At 35.4% G+C, this 23,473-nt stretch overlaps 1 protein-coding gene across 1 annotated transcript; it reads right to left on the bottom strand.

The window, feature by feature from the left end:
• Positions 1–4,204: 4,204 nt before the first annotated feature.
• LOC134539464 (uncharacterized) lies at positions 4,205–23,128 on the bottom strand. The gene is made up of 6 exons (XM_063381524.1): positions 22,916–23,128; positions 17,992–21,006; positions 14,393–14,740; positions 10,511–10,568; positions 8,110–8,157; positions 4,205–5,807 (listed from the first exon to the last, which is right to left on the bottom strand). Exons 2-6 carry the CDS (start codon positions 20,872–20,874, stop codon positions 4,906–4,908), a joined length of 4,239 nt encoding a protein of 1,412 aa, XP_063237594.1. The 5' UTR covers positions 20,875–21,006; positions 22,916–23,128; the 3' UTR covers positions 4,205–4,905.
• Between the last annotated feature and the right edge of the window lie 345 nt (positions 23,129–23,473).

Here is a 23,473-nt window from a genome sequence, read left to right as displayed (position 1 = left end):
CTTAACTCAAAATAATTCATAAATAAAAATTAATTTTTTTGTACTGTGAATTTTTTTTAGAGGAGGAATTAAAATAGCTTGTTGCCTCCATTGTCAATACTATGCTTCTTGCCAAGCGATTTAAGTACTGACAACAATCTATGTTTTTGTACTGGAGATTTGTACAGATGCTTGATATTTACATCATGTTTTTGTACTTATTTTATTAGCATTTTGTAAGAAAAATTAAGTCTCATGATTAAATTGTTTGGAAACGAATTTTAAGAACCACAATATTATTATACAAAATGCCTGAATGACCTATACAAACACCAAAGGTCTGTATTCTGATAACAATTGACTGCAGTGAACAAAACTATCCATCCATCAAGTTAGAGCTTTCCAAGCTTTTAACGGACAAACTGGTAGAATTTTTCGAGCCATCCGACTGGCTTAAGGTCATGTGACCAACGCACAGAGGCAACAGGCTATTGTAATTCTGCCTTAAGAGTTATGGTTGGCAGTAATAAGACTATTCTTTAGTATAAGTATTGCACACAATTTTGGTTGTGTGCATACAAAACAAAAACAAAAAAAAAACTGTTCTACTAAACTCTTAAGGCTTGATATCAACCACACAGTGGGTTTTCAGATCATCCTTAGAATTCGAAAGCTATTCCTGTAAATTTATCATGACAGCTCTCTTGCAATTTGCGTTTGGTTGAAAATCTAGGCATATTTACACAATTTTACTTGCAAGTTATAAAATGGCACGCAAGGGATCATAGTTATGAAAATTTGGATGACTGCTATTAGATAACACTTAGTAAAGATATGGTGAAAACATTTGTGACTTAATATGAAAGACAGCTACCGAGAAAAATTTACAAGAGCTTTGAAATACTTAAAACTGCAATAAAATGATATAACCCACATGAAGTGAATGACTGAGCTTCAAGACGCATTCGGAACCAAACTTCAAGATATAAACATCAAGCAAAAAGAAAGTTACTTTTAATTTAGTAAAGATCACTGACATTAACAAACACTGATTTTCTTGACATAAAAATATTTAGTAAGGTCTGGACACTGATTAGCTAGGATAGTGGTAGTGGTTATAGCAATAGTGGCAATGAGGATGTTAATGATAGTGGCAGTAAAAAATATTGGTGGGAAATGTTGAGGTTGGATAGGAGAACAGTTTTCTGACATTTGAAGACCTCAGGTGTAAAACTGTGATAACCTTGCAAGTATCATCTACCTGTCAGACATTAAAAAAATTTTCTTCAAAATTTTACGTTTTTGAAGTTGAGTTTAAAGTATAAATGTACATGGAAAATTACAAGGAACAAAGGTTCATAAAAAAATGTTCTAGCTGTTTCCTAAACATTAGGTTCATTGTAGCAATGATTCACCAGAATGTAGGTTACCAATATTTACACCTGAGGTCTTTAATTATGAACAGATAGGCTAAAGACAGCAGGACTTATGACTGCAGAGAGCCTTTAAGACACATGGATACAAATTCTGTACACAGGTAATGATAAACCATGAGACACAGCAGAGTTTAAGAGCGAACTATTGCCCCTTTTGCCTTTACCAGAGCATCATAACAAGCAAGATTACCTACCTTAAGAAAACTGATTACCTTTGCCGTGAAATGTCGGTCCTTCAGATGTTAAAAACTTACCTTCCTGTTCGAACCCTTCTCTAAAAGACGGCGACATCATCTTTCCAACTCTGGAGAGCTCCACTTCACTTCTGCATATCTAGACAACTAGTATTACGAAACTGAAATTATTAACTAGCAGAAACAACACAATAAATACTACACTATGCTTGGTAGATTAATTTTTTTAACCATAAAATATGCAACAAACAAATGGCAACATGCATCACATGGGGAAATTACAAGGTTCAAGGAGATGCCAAAAATAAGATTATAGTGAGCTCCGAATCACTTAGATAACGACTAGGTGCTCACAAATTTGTGCAATCAGATTGTCCACACTAATCTGTAGAAAAATTTCCCTGACTTTCCATGACAAGATTTACAAATTTCCCTGAATACTATTTTTTAAAAATGACCTTTTGAACAATTTTTCAAACGAAATAAAGAAAACAGCCTCCGCCATCCCTATATTGGCCTAGTTCAAACAGAACCTTGCAAATGCCATTTTAGTGTATAACAATGCACTAAAACACAATTTTAAAAAATACCTTCATAGTCTTAAATGATGGCAGAATAGGAGCATGACGTTTTCCCCTCATATTACAATCACTGTGAAGTTTCCATCATTTTACCTGATTTTACCTAACTTTCCAGAATGTGAACAGCCTGTACAATGTCAGGAGTCGAACCAACAATCCTTGCCTCGTGAACGTGAAGCATTTGCGACACCGTATTATCTACTGAATGTGACTTGGGCCAAATGGTAAATGCTTCATCACAATTGAATAAATTAAATTATGTTACGGGTTTGACATGAAAATTATGTGCTTGTCAGAATCTTGGCAATACAATCATAACTGTGATTCTAAGGTATAACCGAGACTATGTTGTCCAAAAGTATGCTGTATCCCGACAGATCGTCAGTGAGTAGTTAAAATGCTCTTTTTTGAAACTACCTACAACCATCTTTTACAAGAAAAGAAGAAAGCAAAACGATAATATTTTATACAAAAAAAAAACACAAACTTCTGCAAATGATTTTGTATTGATTTTTATACTATTTTAAACACCACTTTGTAGCACCCCACTTCCATAACTTTTCTATAAATTCATCAGGCAGTCCACTGCTCATTGGCTAGAAACAAATTGTTGCCGACGTTCAAGTTTCAACCCTCCTATGTTATTAAAACTTAAAATACTTATGGTTCATTATATTCTACAAGAATATGGATAAGATGGAAATGGTTACTGTTCAAATACAATAGCATTGCAGCAGTACTGGTACTGATAAAAAAAGTCAAGGTGTTTTGGGCAAGTTACGCACACAAATTTATAGTAGGTATGTCTATAAAAATCTAAATTTTAGCACTTAAACCCATCAACATGAAAATTAAATAACGATTACACATTTTATGTTAGGTCTAAACACTTCAGATGAAATGATAACCATCCGTGTAGATACTGCCCTTTAACTACATCAAAATTAGCGAAAATCTTGGCTGACTATATGTTTATCCTATGGCGCCCCAAAAAACAGTATGTATCTTTATTGTTTAGTTTAATAATAAATTAGTATTATTTTAACAGCTAGAGCTGTTGCAGTTAAAATTTTATCCTAGGAATAGCAGATGTTAAGAAATAAATACTGTAAAAATCAGCAAATCCATGAATGGAACAGTAACAAGACAATTTTTTACTGTTTAGAATAAAATCTATTAGGGTGGTAAATCAATTTTCATATTTTATCCAGCAGGCATCTTTTGATAAATAAAAAAGGCAAGCAACATTAAGAGATTACTATATTACTTTATTCTGCATCCCTTACGATCACACATGTTCCACTAACATAGGTTGGTTATTTATTAACCCATTTGCATCTACAAGCGTACTAGTACGCAGCTGTTTTTCTGGCCGATAACACCATAGGCTTACTGGTACGCAAAATGGCTAATCTGCCCGAAAAACTTGAAAAAATCCGTTTAGAATGAAAATAACCTCTCAGAGTAGCTAGTATACAAAGGTATATTATCGTGAAACTTAAACTATTTTTAAAATTTTATTTAAAGAATAAAAATATAATGAAAATAGAAAATAACTTTAATAATAGTAATATATTAAAAAGTTTATGGATTCCATGGTATGTCTAACATTAAAGTGAGTGGATGCAAATGGGTTAATGGGATTAGCAAAGAAAAATCAAACTTTACTAAAATATTTAAAAGAAAACCATTTGATATTCAAAATAAATGCAGGATAAATATTCTGCTGATAACTAAAAGAAAAAAAATGTAACAATACATGTATTGTTCAAAATCCCTGTTAAAGATATAGTTTCAATATAATAATAATAAAAATACTACTGAGAGAGTCAACCATTGAAAGTGTAAATAGCCTGAGCATGCATAACATATAAAAAAAAATTAAAAAGTAGTACAGAACATAAAAACACCCCAACTTGAAAGTGAAGTAGAAGAAACAAGTTCAAATGGAATTCATTGTCTTGTTAATTAGGAGTACATAAGAAGCTTCACACAAAAAAATTTGTACAAATACTTTTTATTTTATTCATCATAGTTTATTGTTCTAACTTGCAGTAAACATCCAAAATTACACTTTCTCTGTTACAAACACAAAAAAAACTTTCATATTACATTCACTACAAACATGAACATTTCATGAATTAGCATACATATATGAACCATTTTTGATGATAGTTTCTCAAACAATGAATAATGAAAAAAAAAGGCACAGTACATAGAACTAACAAATGAATGTATACTGAACATTACATAACAAACACAAATATTACAGGTTGACAACTTACCAAAAAAAAAAGAAAACATGAACACTAACTGACATAAGACAATCAAAATCATTCCAATAAAATATACACATTTACAATATCATAGCTTGTCTTCTAAACAAATGTGACTTGCATACAATGTGTTTGATTTAAGAAGATATACTTAAATCTCCAAGTGCAGAGAATAACTTCAATGTTTAAGGATATTGCAGCAATCCAATGCTTCTAGACTACAAAACCTTAGGTATGTTCAAACATGTTTTTTAAAAAGTAAAGTTTACAACATACCTACAAAGTGCTTCAAAAAGGATGCTAGGGTGTTTTTTTAGAGTGAGGGATCAAATTTTACCCATTTATAAAAACTAAGGAAAGTGAAAGATGCTTTAATTTTCAAGAATCCCCTTTAACTTAAATAGTTCTCCACCCAGCTCTTATCAAAATTATTTTGTTTCTATGTGTTAGTCTTTTCGATGCTTTCAAAGTATCTACGCGGGGTCAAGTTGTGAAGATTTTCCGGATTCAAAGCCAACTGGGAAAAGCTTGAAAATCTGTGAAGAGGACCTCTGGGGGCAATAAGATGCGAGGGATGTTTACCCGACTTCAGACTAGACGTAGGAGGCCCAGGCGAATCATGATTTTCCGGAGACACTTTACTGCCCTTCAGTATACCCTTGGGTGGCGGGACCAAGTGGGGAACCTTAGGTGGCTGGAGCGAGACTCTGGATGCTTGAGCATCAACGCTAACTATCTCCACGTCTGAATCGTCACCGTTGTCGGTCTTGGAAGTGCTAGGCCCTCTGGTCCCAGCACGAGGATCCGGGTGCTTTCTCTTAACGGCAGACGGCTGGCTCTCGCCTGCAACCACGCCGTGTCTGGCAGATGGACCAGAAGCGGCGGTACCCACATTGTATGCTCGACACTTACAACACCACTCACTAGTGCCACAACTTATTTCCGTGTTGACGGCGATCGACACGGACCGCCTCGGGCCGTCCTTCTCCGCCGGCCTGGGCCCGGCGGTGGCGCCGGCGTTCCTCAGCGGCGGCTTCCGGGACTGCTGGGAGCGCCTCAACTTCCTGGCAGCCATCTTGAGGCCGGTCGACACGAAGTCGTGCAGCGGCGGCGTGGTGAACAAGAAGCTCGGATTCGACAGGTCGAAGAGGGGCGACCGGAAGCAGCTGACCTGGTCGGTGCTGTGCTGCTGGAACGACCCTGGAGACTTCTGCTGGATGATCACTCGTCCCAGCGGCACCATGGACAGAGCGTTCTCCGCACGGACGGCGGCCACCGCATCTTCGCAACGAGCCACCACTTCCGGTCTAATAATAGTTGGACGTTTATTTTCTTCACCAGCTGAAATGATTATTATAGTCCGTATAGAGCATTATCACCCTCGTAACAAATGTAAAACAAATCGCATGTGACAAATTCTCACAACAAATACCAACAAACACCCTATGAGGCATCATATTATTAGTTGTAATTGATAGTTAAATGATAAAAATGGGACATGGGAAAATAGGTTAAACCGCCCACACAAAAGTGTAAATGCTCATGGACAGTTTCCAACCATTAACCACTAGTCTTCAATAAAAGCCAGTAATGCTCTAAACTATGAAAAAAAAAATGTTCACATCACACATAAACACACTGTTTGCCTTAGGGCAGTATTCAAATTATCTCAATTACTTTTTAAGTTGCTATTATTTCTTGTTATGACCAAAAAGGGTACAAAATGTATTCCAGGATAGTTTTTCTATCATAAAGTTTCATTTGGCACACCAACACGCTCGGTACATCTCCCGATGATCACAAAAATGACTATACACGAGTTAATGGCGCCAGATGTGGGTTCGCCATTTGAAAGAAATCGATGAAAAAGTGGGCTCCGCGCATGCACACTTTAGGGTAACATGGCAACGGATAGGACAACAAAATCCATTCCCTAAAAATAGGGGACTGTCCGTATTTTATCGCGCTCTTGGAATACGGTTAGGGTAAAGGATTAGCATATTCAATACCAAAACCTTTATTTTTTGTGTCTTGGAATACTGGCTTTTGTGTGTGTCCACTCGCAAAATCACCTCGAATACTCCCCAATTTCATAACAGGAGCCTAAAAGGTGTGCCAGTTGGAATCTGGTTGTTTTCACATGCCACATGTTTCAAAAATTAGCAATCAAATTGTTTGTGACTGCAACGTGACACCTCTCACGTTCTTTGGCAAACAATTTCCAGCCCCGTTTGCTTCTCGCCTCCAGCAACAAACACTTCAGTGGTGGTGCTGGGTATAGTGGATGAAGAGTGAGAGAGGGGATGACCCTGCCATCTGCAGCTGCAGACGTGATGCCAGAGCGCTGTTGCCGGATTGGTACGTGGTTGCTATATCTGTGTTCCAGCTGTTTGGCTGCCCCTTGCAATTGGCTGAAGCCAACCAAAGGCTGGGGTGGTTCTCGACAACATATTTCAAATCAGACAACACTGTACAGGTTTATTAGCAACTATGAACCAAAAAGGTACAAAAAATTCAACCTGTACAATTTGTCTCATATTTTATAAGGAGCATCACAATGAATAAAAAAATTTAATTTGTCTAATTATTTAACTCCAGCACACTGAAAGATTATATGTTTTTTTTTTTGTTTGGTTAAACAGAAGTGGCTATTATGTGTTGCAGTACATTAGGACTGTTGTTGACTTGCATTTAGTTGATTGCTCATGCTGGTTGAAACCTTGTTTTCAGGACTTTTATATTTTAATTAATATGTCAAAATATGTAAAATAGGCCAGACAACCAGGCCTCAGATGTGTTTTACAAGCATGCCACTGCTAGCAATACATACCTACACTTTTTAAAACAGCAACATAACTATTCACCAATACACAACAAGAACAAATACACAAAAATAGCACTATTAACGTACTTTCAACTTCACAGACAATATCAACATTATGTGTAATACAAAACAAGTTTAAAAATTTTGCAAAAAAAAAAAATAATATGGAGGAACTAGTTGATAACTCAAATTTGGAATTCACCAACTAGAAAGCAGAAGTAATGTATCTCCAAGCTGGTTCGTGGATTTCCGGCATCTTCACTTCCACCCGGGAAACGTTGGCTGGCCTCTTCGTTACCGGCTGCGGGAGCACTGGTCTTGTGTTGGAGCCGGCGACGACTCGCCTAGTTGTCGGCGAACAAGTGAAGAACCATCCCATGGGGCAAAGAAGCTCACGACAGGCGAGAAATGGCTCATCGACAGGCAAGGGACTTCTCTTCTACAACGTGATGGTGGCCGAGTACCGCTGCAAGGTTTCCTGCGTTGTGGCACAGTTGCTACTGGTTTTCACACCACACTTCTTTGCAGTCACCGGATGCGCGATGGAGTTTCCTCTCTCGTAATATTTGCTCACATACACATCTCAAGGTACAAACTTAAAATTTATGCCTAACTCACTAGCGGTTGAAATGCTCAACACCCCCCCCCCCCCCCTCCCCACCTTAAAAAAAAAAACTACAATTAAATGGGGGCTATTTGACTTTTAAAAAACATGTAGATGAAGTTTAAAAAAAAACTACACATTCACACAACAGGTAGAGATTACGACTAATTGTTGAAAAATAAAATGTATGGTACATAAGAAGATTATTTGCTTACCTTTTGGAACAGACTTCTCATGAAGCAGATGATTTGAATTCTTATCACCTGAACACAAGTAAAAATAATGTTTCACAAATGCAACAAACAAATTAATGATCAAGAATAGTTAGACAAAAGTAACATAAAATATAGTGTATACAGCATGTCCTAGAACTCAATGTCAAGCCGAGAAAGGTTGATGTGTTAATTAATTACGTTTTTGAATAAAAAAGAAAACCAATAGTATAGTATGTTGATTTTATTTTAAATTTTTATCATGAGCAGGATTATTCATGATTATTGAACAAAATTTTGTAGTCACAGTATACAATAATTTGGTGCAGGGTGAGGATTTTAAAACTTTCGAAAAAAATGCCTATAACTCAAAACATAGAACACTTCATTAATTTTGGTTTTTTGATTAATAACACTAATAAATTGGCGTATCCACTGTTCTCTGCATGATGTTAAGTCCTGGGACATCCAGTATACTTAAAAGAAAAGACAAGTACACAGCATTTGTAGGACTAGTAAGGTAGATAATACTCTACCATCTTGGTTTTGTAGATTTTTTTGGCTATAATTTCTATTTTAAATAATTTACCCAAATAATTGGTAAGACAAAACATTGATAAAATATTTATAATTTTATTTATCTTGCTACATCCTGGTTCCAGCCATTAAACCACCGAAAGGAAATTACCAATTACCTTGCGCAGGCGATGCAGACCTAACACTTACAATAATTTACAAATTTTGGCTTTGACGAGTTTCTGAAGCTAGGTCCTGATGTTTGCCGAGCCACAAAATTAGAAAATAAATCTGCATTGTAAACTGCAAATAATACTTTAAAAAATCCAAGACTGCAAGATATTATCACACTTAAAATTTGACTCGGAAAAAGTTTGAACTTAAGGTTATTCAGAAAATGACAGTGAAAATAAGGGGGAGCTGAATTGTTGCCCGTTTAGGTTAGGTTAGGTTAGGTTAAGTCACTTAACAAACTAACCACTGTCAGAAAAATCCTGAAGGGCTGCCCATCCAAGGGGCAACAATTCAGACAACCTTTCAAAAACACTACTGTTAGAAAAATCCTGATGGGCTGCCCATCCAAGGGGCAAGTTTTCAGGATTATTTAAACTCTTAAAGGAGCGTGTTTTCAGAAATTGGATGGGCTGCCCTTCCAGTCTCTGTAAAAATAAACCACTGTCAGAAAAATCCTGAAGGGCTGCCCTTCCAATGGGCAACAATTCAGTCGCCCTGAAAATAAAATGCTGTTTTAAAAAAGTGGAAAGTCAAATATAAAATGGACCAAAATGAACTCAAAAACTACACAAATTAAAAAAGGATAAAATTTCAATAGACCTCGGGATTACATGTGTAAAAAGGTATAACTGACGGTGAGAGATAAAGTTGAGAAATGTGAATATTTTTAAAAGGAAATGGGTAGGCAAAGCACGGGATGCAGCGGAACCTGGACATACAACAGGCATCCCTGTCTTCTGCCAGGAGTTGGCGGAGGCACAGCCATCCAGGGCCAAGACCAGCAAGACTACGGGAGGTGCTTCTGACAGCAGTGGCAGCCTTTGGAGGTGGACTGAACAAACCCGGGCTTTACGTCTCGTCCACATCGAAGTCATTAGACACAATGAGTACAAAGGGGGGGGGGGGGGGGGGGGGGGGCGAGATATGGAAGGAACACTGACGGAATGGATGGGTGAGGAAAAAACGGGAGTACGCTGCACATCTGCCAGCCATCTCGCACAACGACTGCCATGCGGTGCTGACCAAATTTAACTGATTTTTACCTCATTATTACTGATTTAGCCGCCCAGTTACAAAATTACGGGGTTATATTTATTTATTTAATTATTACGGCGACAGAGAAACTTAATAACACACCTGGAATATTGCGTGTATCAGTGTTTCAAAAAATGAACGTAGCTCTTGTAACAAGAAGGTAAACCTTTTGTTAAGTCTTAACATAAATGTACCCAGAAACTTATTTTAGCATTTTAAATAATAAGCTGTTTGCAAAACTGTAATTTTTCTAAATAATTTAATGGATAAGTTGGTTGGTTGCTGTACAGGAGTAAGAGGTAATTATTTTTGTTGAGTCTATTATTTGGCATAAACTTTCTAGCATTTGTTCTATGCATGATGTTCTATGAATGAATTTGATTACTGAGGGACGTGCCAGGCTATTGGCACTAACGACCATGTTTCGCACTTGTGAAAAATCGAGACTAGTAACCCGCCATGAATCGAACCCGAATTCCTATTGTGGCAGGCCTGAAAGGGCTTGCAGTGTATCTCAGATTCCTGATTTCACACCCTAAGTACGTAATCTAAATTGTCACTGAAGCACTGGTCAATGCAAAATTTAAAATGAAATACCCAACCCTCTTTTTTGTCTTACCTTTCATAGTGGCTTCAAGATAACCAGATAGACTATTTGATGGCTCCGTGGAATGTGACTGAAACAGGTAAAAAAAAAAAAAAAAAAAGTTGTGTAAATTCTTCTAAAAATATATATTCTACCATTTGTAATTTGTAACTTATGCCTAACCATTAAAAAATATGTATATTATAATGCAACAATGAATGTTAAAAAATACATTAGGATACACTTATCACAATGCTACAGGTTGCAATAATTTTCAACATTAAGGGAGACTTAACACTCAACATTTCATAATTTTCAGCCACGGCCACGAACCTGATTTATTATTAAAAAGGATTTATTTTTTGAGTTCATTTCATAAAAATTAAGTATTAAAAGTTTTAAAACTTGTAACTTTTACAAGTTAATTAAGCATTCTTTTTTATACAATTGTGCAGCTAAACACAGAACACAGTACACGCAATGGACACACAGTACACACACAGGACACACAGTAAGCACTAAAAAATTTTAAATGGCATAAAAACTGTTGGATCCAATAAGGTGACTTACAGTACCCATATCTCCCCCTTAAAGCTAAAATGCATAATATACTACACAAAACTTTATTTTCTATTTCTAAAAGCCACAAAGATATTTCTGGATCGTTACTAAATTTTGTAGCTACTGTGCTAAGATCTTAATTTAAACATCACACTATTGTAGGTACTTTATAAATCATAATCTATTGATCTATTCAAGGGCACATCTAGCTCAAAATGGGAGGAGGGGGCACTTTTCGTAATTCAACCACTTTCATAGAATGGGTGATGGCAGACTGAAGCGTGACATTGTTCTTTCAAGTTACTATCACTCGGGAATTTCCATGCTTTTCCAGGATTTCAAGTACATTCCCTGACTTTCCAGGATGTGGACATCCTGTAATGATAAAGAAAATGCATGCTGGCAGTCTTAACCTGTTTCCAAATAATAATGAAACTTCTGCAATCTCCAACAATGGGTTTCATTCTGGTCAATAGCAGACAGAGATCAACTGATAAAGCATTAGAGCTATTGTTTAGTTATTATATATTTTAATCGCAGCAACATTGGATTACCACTAGCAGTAAAACAGCATATGCTATAGAAAACTTTATAAAAAGATCATAGAAAAAACAGCACATACCGATATTTAAAAACTGATTTGTTTGTGTACTAGATGCTATCTTTTATTACTACTGGAAGAATATACGTTCAGTATTAAAAAATATAATATTAATGGTGGTGACATCAATACAATAATATAGTCTGGAAGGTTTTCAGCATAAAAAGATACTTTTTTTTTATTAGTAGAATTAGGTTATATCTAGGCATATGCAAAAAATAAATAACATTTTCAATTACCTACCTCTTTAAATGAATATGTTCTTTAATTCAAGATGTTCAATATACATAAATTTTCATAAATCTCTTGAGCTTGATAAATGTAAATGTTTTCCTTTTGCCTGATTTTAGTTGCATAGAACATTATTTTTGATACACATTTCATAGAATCATATCACTCAAGTTTAGGAATAAATTTTCTATGGAATAGTCCACAATACATATTTGGCTTATGGGCAGGGGGGGGGGGGGGGGGGGGGGGCAGCAACTGAAAGACACCATATTGCTTTCAACAGTTTTTATAGCATTACAATTTTTTTATAATTTGATAGTGAAATTTTATTTTTTGTTAAGTCAGATCACACTTTAAGAGATAAACAAGTTATTATAACTGACAAAAAATTGTCTCACGAATCATGACAATGAAGTTAAGAGTGGGAATGCTTAATTCCAATGCCTTTGCCAATCGAAAATATGTAATTTTGGGATTCATACCTACAAATGAAATAAATTACACTCTTTAGCAGCAATACAAAACACTTTTTGTTTTGCCATCATGGAATAGTTGGCAACTAATATATTGTAGAACTATGTACGTACATCTGAAAACATACTAGCATGAAGACAAGGGTGTCAAAAGACACAACTGTGAACATTATGTACCTTCAATATATTGAATACACAGTGTTCTGCTGTAAATATAAATTCTTAAGAATCATATGAAATAAGGCCATTTTAAATGTAGTTAACTTAATTTATCCAAACATTCAAATAATTTTACAATATTTTTAATGTAACTAAACTAACCTAACCTAACCTAACCTAACCAATTAAATAAAATGGTCAAATACCAATAAACTACTTTAAATATTGTAATGCAGTTACACAGAATCATCAAATACAATTAAATTTAAAAAATACCATCTTCAGAATTTTAATTTTATTTTATTGAGAAAAGCACCTACTTTAGAATAATACCTAAACTGAAATGAACCATTTACCACATTAGCATACTCAAAGATAAGGGAAGCAGTAAACAAACACTGACTATCTCTCCCAATTTAAATATTTTTGCATTCCATTTTCAATCAACAAGCTGATGCCCCAAGGTGGCGGTGATATGCTCTTGGAAGATTGTTACGGTATTGCCAGATTTGGATAAAAACTCTCTCTCTTTATGTATATATATATCTCTCTATCTCTCTATATATCTATCTCTCTATCTATATATCTATCTATCTCTCTATCTTCAGCAAAAAGCTTTGGAGTATAGAACAAGGAGACTTTTGCCACTTAACAACACTGTCTATCCTTTCATTTTGTTAGTGACAGTAAAATGTATCTCTATAAGCATTTAGTTATCACATAACACAGCCTATAGTTTTACAACAATGTTAATAATTGAAACAAGAATTCAAAAATAATTTTTAAAATAAAAAAATATTAAATTCTTTTAAATATTTATTTCTATCCTAAACTCATTCGGATTAGCCAGATATTCAGATCTTCCACTAAAAATTTTTTTACATGGGAATTAACACCTACCCAAAGCACTTGGAACCTAACAGCGGGATCAAAAACATCACACAATTTTTATGCGAGAATTTTTTTACTTCGTATTTTGTTGCCCTAAAATAACAGAGAAATGATTATACAAGTGTGACTATTTATGTGTTAAAAATTCTAATTATTCTTCGACTGTACTTTCAAAAGATTGAAACTGGCTATAATGTGTATATATTTTCAGAACAAGCACGAAACAACTGGTAGAGATTCTTGAAAGCACTGAAGAGACTTGTTATCTTTGAAAGATTTGTGTAATGGGAGTGCATAACTTGATGTAAGTTTTTGGACATACGCCATTGGCGTATGTCCAAAAACTTACATCAAGTTACTGAAGAGACTTGCATCACACCTCAATATTTATTTCGCCGCCATATAAAGTTGCGGTTGGCGCTCAAATCTTGTAGCTGTCCCATGCCTTGCGCTTAGAGGCGGTACAGTGTTAGGCCCCACGTAAATATGCGTCTAACCAGGATTCCTTCTGGAACTCAAAATATTGTTTTTAAATATTTGTCTGTTTGGCTGTTTTGTTCCAACATAAATTGAAACTACTTGACAGATTTTGATGAAAAATTTTTCATTAGTAAATATATTTGGCCAACTTAAGAACTAGGCTATATATAATTACAGCATTCTACTCCTAATGGGGTGAAAAAGTGGTAAATATGGTTTTAAGATGATTAATTATATCTTTGAATCTAATCAAGCTCAAGAAAAGATATTGGGTACCAATAATAAACATACAAAAACTACCCACCAAACTCGCACCATATTGCAAAATTCAGTCCCTAAGGGGATGAAAAAGAGGTCAATATGGTTTGAAGATAGTTAATTATATCTCCAAATATAATGAAGCATCAGGAAAGGTATTTGGTACCATGCAGTAACTACGAATCACATTTTTACTTCATTGTGAAATAAACGATGGACGACGTGAATGAACCCTTGTCGGGGAAGGGGACGCGACCGTACCTCCACGCTGAACACTGGTTCCGCAGGCGCGGCGGCGACAGGCTGCGGTGGGAGCTCGTGAGCCGGGGCCACTGCGTACTGGGGCGCTGCCTCCATGCCCGGGGGAGGCACTGCCACCAGCTGCTGGTACGGGACTGGAGGGGGAGCCGTGTGGATGTCCGGGGGCCCGTACAGGGGCGGGGGGTGCCCCAGCTGCGGCGTGTGGTGGGCAGGAGGCGGCACGTAGAGGTTCGGCGGCGGTACGAGGAGGTTCGGGGGCGCGCCGGGCAGGGACACCGACCCGGGGTTGGGCAGCAACGCCGGGCCCTCGCCATAAATCATCATCATCCCCCGCTGGTGCCGGGCAGCCTGCGATAACACGTGGACAAGCGGGCCATCTTCATGTGTCGTTAAGCCACAAGTACAGTACCTAGTCTCGATTAATCGAGCTGATGTGGACCATGGCAACACATCGAAAAAAAAAAAAAAATCTGGGATTACAATACGTTGATAGAACAAGACAACCAACTGTCTTGGTTTTCAGCCGGCCCAGTGGTATAATTATTTTGGAGTGATGTCATATAGTTTTTCTTCACCCAACCGGTAAATTGAATCTACAAGGTTAATTTTTTATAGGAATTCGAAAATGGTTAGATCATTTTCTATGTCTTTAAGAAAATGTTTCAACAGTCTTTGCCCGTAACGGCACTTTCGGGTAATCGAGACTACTGTAGTAGCAAATACTTTCCAATATTAGTTTCATATTGACTAGGCCATTCAGTTTCAAAATGACAATGGTGCTCGACGATTGTACGATAGAATAGCAGCATATCTTAACTGTCGCTTTGATAGGAACCCAAAGAATTTGATAACCTGGTATTGGGGCACTGATATTGAGTTACGTTGACATATAACAATAGTTTTGAAGTGTTTTTCACTGAAGTTATTCTGTCACTTATCGTGTATGAACTATTTAATGACTTTTTCCCTCATATTTGAGAAATTTATATCTTAACCAGCCATTGCAAAAAATTGTGCATTTTTGTGTGTTGTGTGTGTACACACACTGTATTCTCTACTGCGGATAATAGTCCCAAAAGTCAAAAAAAAAAATTGTATATGTTTTTATTGTGCTTGTCTGGTTTTGTCATGGCCTGGATATTTTATGGTCTGTACTATTTTTAACATCCATAAATTATTTAGAACCTCATTCATATTTCCTTAATTTCTCAAACAAAAAAAAATTGTGTTAGAGTTCTTTAAACTGTCATTAAGAAACCAACCATGTCTGTTATTAACCTACATATAGGATTTTTTGGCTAAATGCCACCGACCGGAAATTAAGAAAGGTAATAAAGAATGGCACCACTGGTACACCACACAAAAAAAAAAAAAAAGACCCCCAAATAATGACGATAAAGACTGTTAATTCTCCTTAGAGATAAACAATGGGTTATTTTGTGACACCACATTCTAATGGCTAGATGGGGAAGGGGGGGGGGGGGGGAGGATTTATGAGTGTAACTTATGCAAACATCTTCGAAGCAATATAATAATGGGCCAAATTTATAGGGGGGGGGGGGGGGGGGGGGGAATAATGCATCAATTTTTGGAGCTCAGAATTTATGAATTTAATCTCAAGAGACTTATGAAGAAATAAATCACCATCAGCACGTAATTCTTTATCACAATACTTTTTGACTTTGTAAAAAAAAAAATTAATTTTATGACTAAAATTAGGAGGAAAGCAATATTACCATTCCCCTCCTTTTTTTCCATTCATATCAGTTTTCTTGAAGATTACAGAAAGTAAGTTCTTGTTTTACAGGCAGGATCATGCTGCAGAGTAAAAAATCTATGATTTTTGTATAAATATTTTAATTACAGAAGTAAAAAAAAATAATCTCTCAGATTTTCAATTCTCAGACAATTTCTCTCCCATGATTTTCCGGGTGAATTTTCCTTGTTTAGAAGGTTCATACTCATGTAGTTAGGTTTCCACTTTACAACATTCAATGCTGCCCTTAAAATTGAAACTGACTTACTAATTGTTTGGTCCAAAGTTAACTATATTAAGGCACACGGGAATGTATTACTAGCAGTAAAGTGATAATACGCAGGATTAAAACTGAATGTCTGTAAATGTTAAACTAAAAACATGCTCTGGTAATATACTAATTCCTGTAAATACACTTCAGATAGTGAGTTATATTGTCAATAATATAACTTAACACCGGATCTAAACTGAAAGCTAATGTAGGTCAATAAATAAAATAACACATTCTCTCAATCTCGCTCACTCTTACTCAATATCACTCTCTTTCTCACACTCTGACCCTCTCTCTATTCTTACTCTCTCTCTCTCTCTTACCCTCTCTCACTCTCTTACTCTTTCTCACTTTCATTCTCTCTCTGTGTGTGCATATGTGTGTGTGTGTGTGTGTGTGTGTGTGTGTGTGTGTGTGTATGTGTTAAGTCTAGTAATGTGTTGGCTATTTTCGTTGGTATCTTAAATCTTATGATTCTGTGATCATTTACATTCAGAAGGTCTGTGTCTGCCTAGATATTTACTAGTGTTTTCAATATTTGCAAATTTTGATGTTACAGTAAAATAATGCAAAACACTGAACTACCTAAGCAAACAATTTTAAGGAAAGTTAAGTTTGTCCATAATAGAAGCCTTAAATTTGAAAAATATTCCATAAAACTAGCAATGGTGTGCTGCTATCTAGATTAAAAATAGAATCTAGAAATAAGCTACATAAGTACTGCTACTTACCAGGTACCGAAATACCAAAGCTGACCTATCTCAAATCGCCTGTTGTGTGACTTATAAAGTTTATTTCCTTGAAGAAAAACCATCTTTTAGAGTTCTTTTATTCTTCAGACCACTGAAACTAATTTTGCCTTCCATTTATATTTTATTAGTTTGTTTAAAATCACGTATTTTATCGTGCACGAAACATACTAGTAATGTCTACATGTATTATACTATAAACATGTTACCGACCTAATTGATTATAATAGAGTGTTAACAATATAGTGCACATCTTTTGAATATTATTTTCAGTTTATTGAAAAATATTTATCAGTCTCATTTAGTATTTGCATCAATCCACATGATTAACATCACTAGCATTTAACCTAGCAAAACATACTTTTTTGTGTGGCTACAAAATAACAGAACCAAAAGGCTTTTCAGGACAAACAACTAGGATTCTGGTTAGACCAAAATGTGGAAATCTGTTTTTTTCTGTACAAAAGTATAATCTTTCTTTAAAAATATTTTTATCACGTTATATTAGCATAAAAAAAATGGATTAAGTACAAACCAATTCTTAAAAAAAGACAAATGTTTTAATGGAAAAAAAGTCAGGAATCATACGTATTCTAGATATAAAATTTATATAATAAATATAAAAGAAATTAAATTTTCAAAACACTCAATTATATGATTATGTAGTTACAAATTCAAATGTAATTAAGAAAGTTTCATAAATTGTACCATGCTAAAGAACAAGTAATAGAAAAATGTGATGGCAAGCAAAATATCAATAAATTAAGAAAATGCATTTTATCTAGAATTAAAAAAGACAATCAGATTGAAAATTCAGACATACCATTACATGGTGCGGTGGGTACGATGGCTGTTCTGATGAGTCTGTCTGGATGCCCAATTTTTGTGCAATCTCTTCAAAAAATGGTTTACGCTTGCTACGTATTCTACGTGAACGCCGAGAGCGAAAATATTTCCTTCCATGCGCACTACCGTTAGAAGATAAGGAAGAAAGTGACAGGGACCCTAAAGAATCTTTACTCCGAGAACGACTTCTATGGCGTCTGCCATCTCTAGTCTTGCGCCGAGAATGGGAATGAGAATATGATGGGGAACGTGAGTATCTTGACCGAACTGGGGACAGAGAAATTGGAGACAAAGAAACTTTACGAGACAGTGATCTCTGCCTTTCTCTATGTGGATAGTAATCTCTTTTTCTACTGTCCCACATTCGTTCATCTGAAGCTGAATCCAAAGGTCTCAACTGCTCCTGTTTGGCCATATTGCGCAACCAATTCAAATGTTCAATATCTCTATCAGATTTGTGGTAAGAACCATCAGGTCTTTCTCTAGTTCTGTACCTATCCCTAAGATTTCTTTCAGCACTTGTGCTTTGGTGAATACTTCTTGAATGCCTTGGATCAGTATCAATAGGAAAAAAATCTGAGTAAGAATTATCTCTTTTGAATGGTGATTTCAATTCTTCTCTTGAACTTTCTCTATTTCTAAGCATGTCTTCCCGAATGATATCAGTTCTTTTCTGTTTAGTTTCCATGTCTGATCTGCCTTTGAAATTTTCATTTTGTTCCCTTCTTTTTATTGAATCATCAGTTTCATTTTTCTTTTCATGATTTAATCTTGGTTTTTCCACAGGCAAATATTTGTTTGATAAGTTGTTTTCATAAAAAAAAATTTTCTCTGTATTCTGCTCATTAAATTTACAGGTATCCATTCTAGGTTTTATTAACATTGGCTCTTCACCTGGTGGAAAAATATCTTCTAGGCCTGGAGGGGCTGGCTGTTTATTGATGTTTAGCAATGATTTATTGAACATATATTTTAATGGTGGTTCACAACCAGTGCCAGTATTTGTGTAATTTTGATATTCCACTGTGTCTTTATCTGAATAATCTTTACTGACTTGTATATTTTGTAATTCTTTGCCTTCCCCAATTTCAGTAAAAGTCATTCTAAAGTGACTGGTATCTTCTCTTGCCTTTGGTAAACTTTCTTTCCTCAATGGGAAATCACTCGTTTCTTTCCTTGACCTGGAGGTACTTCTCTCTTTTCTTGACCTCAAGGAACTTCTCTCTTTCCTTGACCTGGAGGTACTTCTCTCTTCCCTTGACCTGGAGGTACTTCTCTCTTTCCTTGACCTGGAGGTACTTCTCTCTTTCCTTGACCTGGAGGTACTTCTCTCTTTCCTTGACCTGGAGGTACTTCTCTCTTTCCTTGACCTGGAGGTACTTCTCTCTTTCCTTGACCTGGAGGTACTTCTCTCTTTCCTTGACCTGGAGGTACTTCTCTCTTTCCTTGACCTGGAGGTACTTCTCTCTTTCCTTGACCTAGAGGTACTTCTTTCTTTCCTTGACCTGGAGTAACTTATCTCTTTCCTTGACCTGGAGGTACTTCTCTCTTTCCTTGACCTGGAGGTACTTCTCTCTTTCCTTGACCTAGAGGTACTTCTCTCTTTCCTTGACTTGGAGGTACTTCTCTCTTTCCTTGACCTGGAGGTACTTCTCTCTTTCCTTGACCTGGAGGTACTTCTCTCTTTCCTTGACCTGGAGGTACTTCTCTCTTTCCTTGACCTAGAGGTACTTCTCTCTTTCCTTGACCTAGAGGTACTTCTTTCTTTCCTTGACTTGGAGGTACTTCTCTCCTTCTTTGATCTAGAAGTACTTCTTTCTTTCCTTGATCTAGAAGCACTTCTTCCTTTTATGTGTTTAGATACACTTCTCCTTTTGGATTTATATTTACTGGTTTCTTTCCTTGTTATAGATTTGCTCCTGTCTGTCATAGATTGTGATGTACTTCTTCTGTCTGTTCGAGATTTTTCATTTCTAGAATGTGATCTGCTTCTCTCATTTTTTGATTTTGATGAACTTTGTTGACTCTTCCCATCCGGGGAGTTGTTTTTGTCATGCCAATCTTTAAACCGAGAATAGTAATTTGGTCTCCTGTCTTGTCTTGAAGTTTTATCTTTCACTTTATCAAAATTATCATTTATCTTTTTGCCTTTGTCATCAGCTTTAGAAGATACTATTTCGTCTTTTGTTCCAGCAATGAGGTCACTATGTTCCCCATCAGATTTTTCATCTGAAACATCTTCATCTTGCTTCCAAGAATCGACAACATCAAAGGAACCTAAGAATTCCACATCCATTAAATCATCAAAAAATGTATCTGGAAGATCTACCATTTCCTCAGTTGAACTACCATGTTCTTCTGCTTTATCAATAGTATTTTCACGTGAATTCTCTTTAGTAAGTCTACTTTCGACATATTTGGAATTAATTTTGCTATTATCTTTAACAGTATCATTTTCTACATTTTCAATACCAATCGCAAAACTAAAATTTTCAATAACTGTATCTGCAGCTTGAACATTGTTACTATTTTCCACATCATTTGTTTTTTCTAAATTTACAGCCTCTATTTTTTCACAACTGTCTTCATTCTTTTGATTTTTTTTGAGTGGATACTCTGTTTCCACACACTCATTTTCTTTGACAACACTAAACTCTTCATTTATATTTGTTGCATCAGTTTTATTGTTCTCACTCCCTTCTGTAGCCTGGATAGCTACATTATCAATATTTTCAGTCATGTTCACACAACTTTTTTCTTTGACAACAATAACCTCTTCATTTATATTAGCTGCATCAGATTTATTATTCTCACTTTCTAATGTATTCTGGATAGTTTTAGCATCTATATTTTCAGTCATGTTGACACAACCTTTTTACCACTAGTTTTGCTTGCAAATACTGTCTGATGTTTAGAACTGCTGTTTTGTTGATGATGCTGGGACCACTTGAATGGAAAAATATACTTGCAAATTTCCTCTTCTTTTACTAACCTAAAACAAATAATTTCAACATTAGATACAAAAATATCTTAAAAGATGATAATGTAGGTACTAAGAAAACAAATAAGAAAACCAACTGAATTCAAAAGGACTGACTGGATACCCAGCATAAGGCCTTATGCCTATGAGTTTCAATTAGTATACATTTTAAAGCACTTTGGTTCATTACTACTACTAAGATTGCCTTAGGACAGAAAGGGCAAAACAGGGCCATTGATCTTTATAGTAAAAGGTTGGCAGATATTTTCTATGAAATTAAGTTTATAGCTGTTCTTCATGGCATGATGCTATTATTTTTGAGAAAGTTGATAAATGCTATTTTGAATATACATTTTTAAATGGAAACAAAACATTGCCTAAGTTTATAACAAACACTGAATGAAAGGTATTACATAGCTCCAAGTTTAGTAAATATATGAGATTCAAAAAAAATCTACAATTAAGTCAACGTTGCTTGAATTATGCAAGTATGGAAGCAAGTCTCACTCATTTCTTACAGTTATGTGTTTAGATGGACTTTAGGGTGGATGTGTGCTGTAGGTGCACATATTGAACATTTGTAAACAAACTAGGTAAGTTTACCTTCAATTTAATGTATGATTTGTTGTAAATAGTCTAAATTAAACTGTTGTAATATACCATTGAAACTGGGGCATTCTTTCACGGACAATACCACTAGTCATTTTTCAGTGTATTAAGAAACCAGTAAGTATACATCACTTTTTCTGCCATAGCCTGAGGAAGCAATATATTTCTTTTTAATTTTTAATTTAATTATATTTGTTACAACAGGATGTTTTTAAATATCAAATTACCAAATATCTGACTTTTTCATGACAATTTAATAACACATTCTTACAATTATTTTTGTACTAAGAAAAAATTAAATATAAACAAATATAATACTAAAAAATCTACTATTTGCAGTAATGTGGCAATTTCTTAAGTAAGAAAGCTAAAACATTTTCAGATATAATATCCACATTTTTTTTTAAGTGGACAGTATACCAATATTTGTTGGGCATCTATAAACTGAAATGAGGTGTTAAAAATCAAAATGAAAGTCAGTAGAAGGGCTGCTGGAAGTAGGGCCAGCACGTCCATATAGGCGAACTAGGCAACCGCCTAGGGCGCCAAGTAGCTGGGGGCGGCGCAGCACGACACATAATAGCTGATATAATATGTTTAACGATTATTTAAACTATATGAAAATGGATTTTTGTAACATTGGAATGTTTATATTGATATAAGTAATTATTTAAAGTCCACTGTGACCTGTTTATGATTTGTAATAAGTAAAAAAAGTAATAAAAAAAGACACAAGCCTGCTTACATTTGATTGTTGACAAAATCTTAGGCTTACGTGATGTATTTTGAGGCAAGGAAATTTTTTTTTGGGGTGTCCAGCCGGGGGGGGGGGGGGGGACATTAAGGTTTTTCGCCTAGGGCGCTAATTTACCTTGCACCGGCCCTGGCTGGAAGTAAAGGGTAGTCTTATGTGACTTCCAACACTATTCCTATTCATATCGGGACTTTGATGTTACTTTCGTAACCAGATTTCAAGTCTCTTTTAGCTGGATTTCAAAGAAATACCACCTATTTTAGCCATTACCATGGTGCGACTTTAGGAAAATTTTTATATGGTTTTTCGTTTTATGGTCCATAGACCCCAAAATCATTACCCGTGCCTAAAAGTGCAAGAATAATAACTTATATGAACAACACTACGAAAGTGTAAGTAAGAAAGTGCAGAATTTAAATGAATATGAAATGGGGCACTTTTCGAATAGCAAAAAGCTCAAAACGTTTAAGAGTTAATATATTGTATCAGCGAAATATTATGAAACTTCAATGTCAAGTAATGTATAATAAAAACAAAGTTAAAATACAGAAAACACACCTATAATTTTACACTACATTCTGCATAAGCATATAGTTCAAAACCCCAATTAGTATCTTAAAAATTAGTCAAACGTTAATGACCAATTATATATTTCAGTTGAAACACTGGAAACTAGGTAAACATAAACACCATAGAGAACGCACAACACATAATTTTCAAAAGGCTTTGATTTGATACAAAAACCAAAGATATTGGAAATATAAAGAAAACAAACATAGAAGACCGAAAGAAAAGTAAGTAAGGATGAACAAAGTTTTGACACAGGGTAGAGAGAGAGAGAGAGAGAGAGAGAGAGAGAGAGAGAGAGAGTGAGAGAGAGAGAAAGAGAAAGAGAGAGAGAGAGAGAGAGAGAATTATAGAAACAGGAGAAAAAATTCCAAAAAGGTTTATAAAGAGAGAAAGAAAATGGAATGCATGAAAAACTTGCTGGTCGTTAAAACGATTTGGGAATAGAATTATTTAAGTGAGGAGAGAGTGTTAACAAGAAATAGTGAACAGGTTAGGAGACAGGTATGACACTAGGCCAGAAAAAAAGACTATGTTTATTATCTGCAT

Source organism: Bacillus rossius, chromosome 15 (genome assembly GCF_032445375.1).
Source record: "Bacillus rossius redtenbacheri isolate Brsri chromosome 15, Brsri_v3, whole genome shotgun sequence".
Classification (NCBI taxonomy): Eukaryota; Metazoa; Arthropoda; class Insecta; order Phasmatodea; family Bacillidae; genus Bacillus; species Bacillus rossius.
The sequence above is the reverse complement of the archived record's forward strand: the minus strand, read 5'-3'. Positions and strand labels throughout refer to the sequence as shown.

Excerpts from the sequence above, each read along its gene's own strand:
- LOC134539464 (XM_063381524.1), bottom strand. The coding sequence starts at position 20,874 with ATGACTGAAAATATAGATGCTAAAACTATCCAGAATACATTAGAAAGT. Across the intron at positions 14,741-17,991 it reads ACCCACCGCACCATGTAATG|GCTGCCCGGCACCAGCGGGG; the intron begins GTATGTCTGAAT and ends GTGTTATCGCAG. Across the intron at positions 8,158-10,510 it reads TCTTGAAGCCACTATGAAAG|GTGATAAGAATTCAAATCAT; the intron begins GTAAGACAAAAA and ends ACTTGTGTTCAG.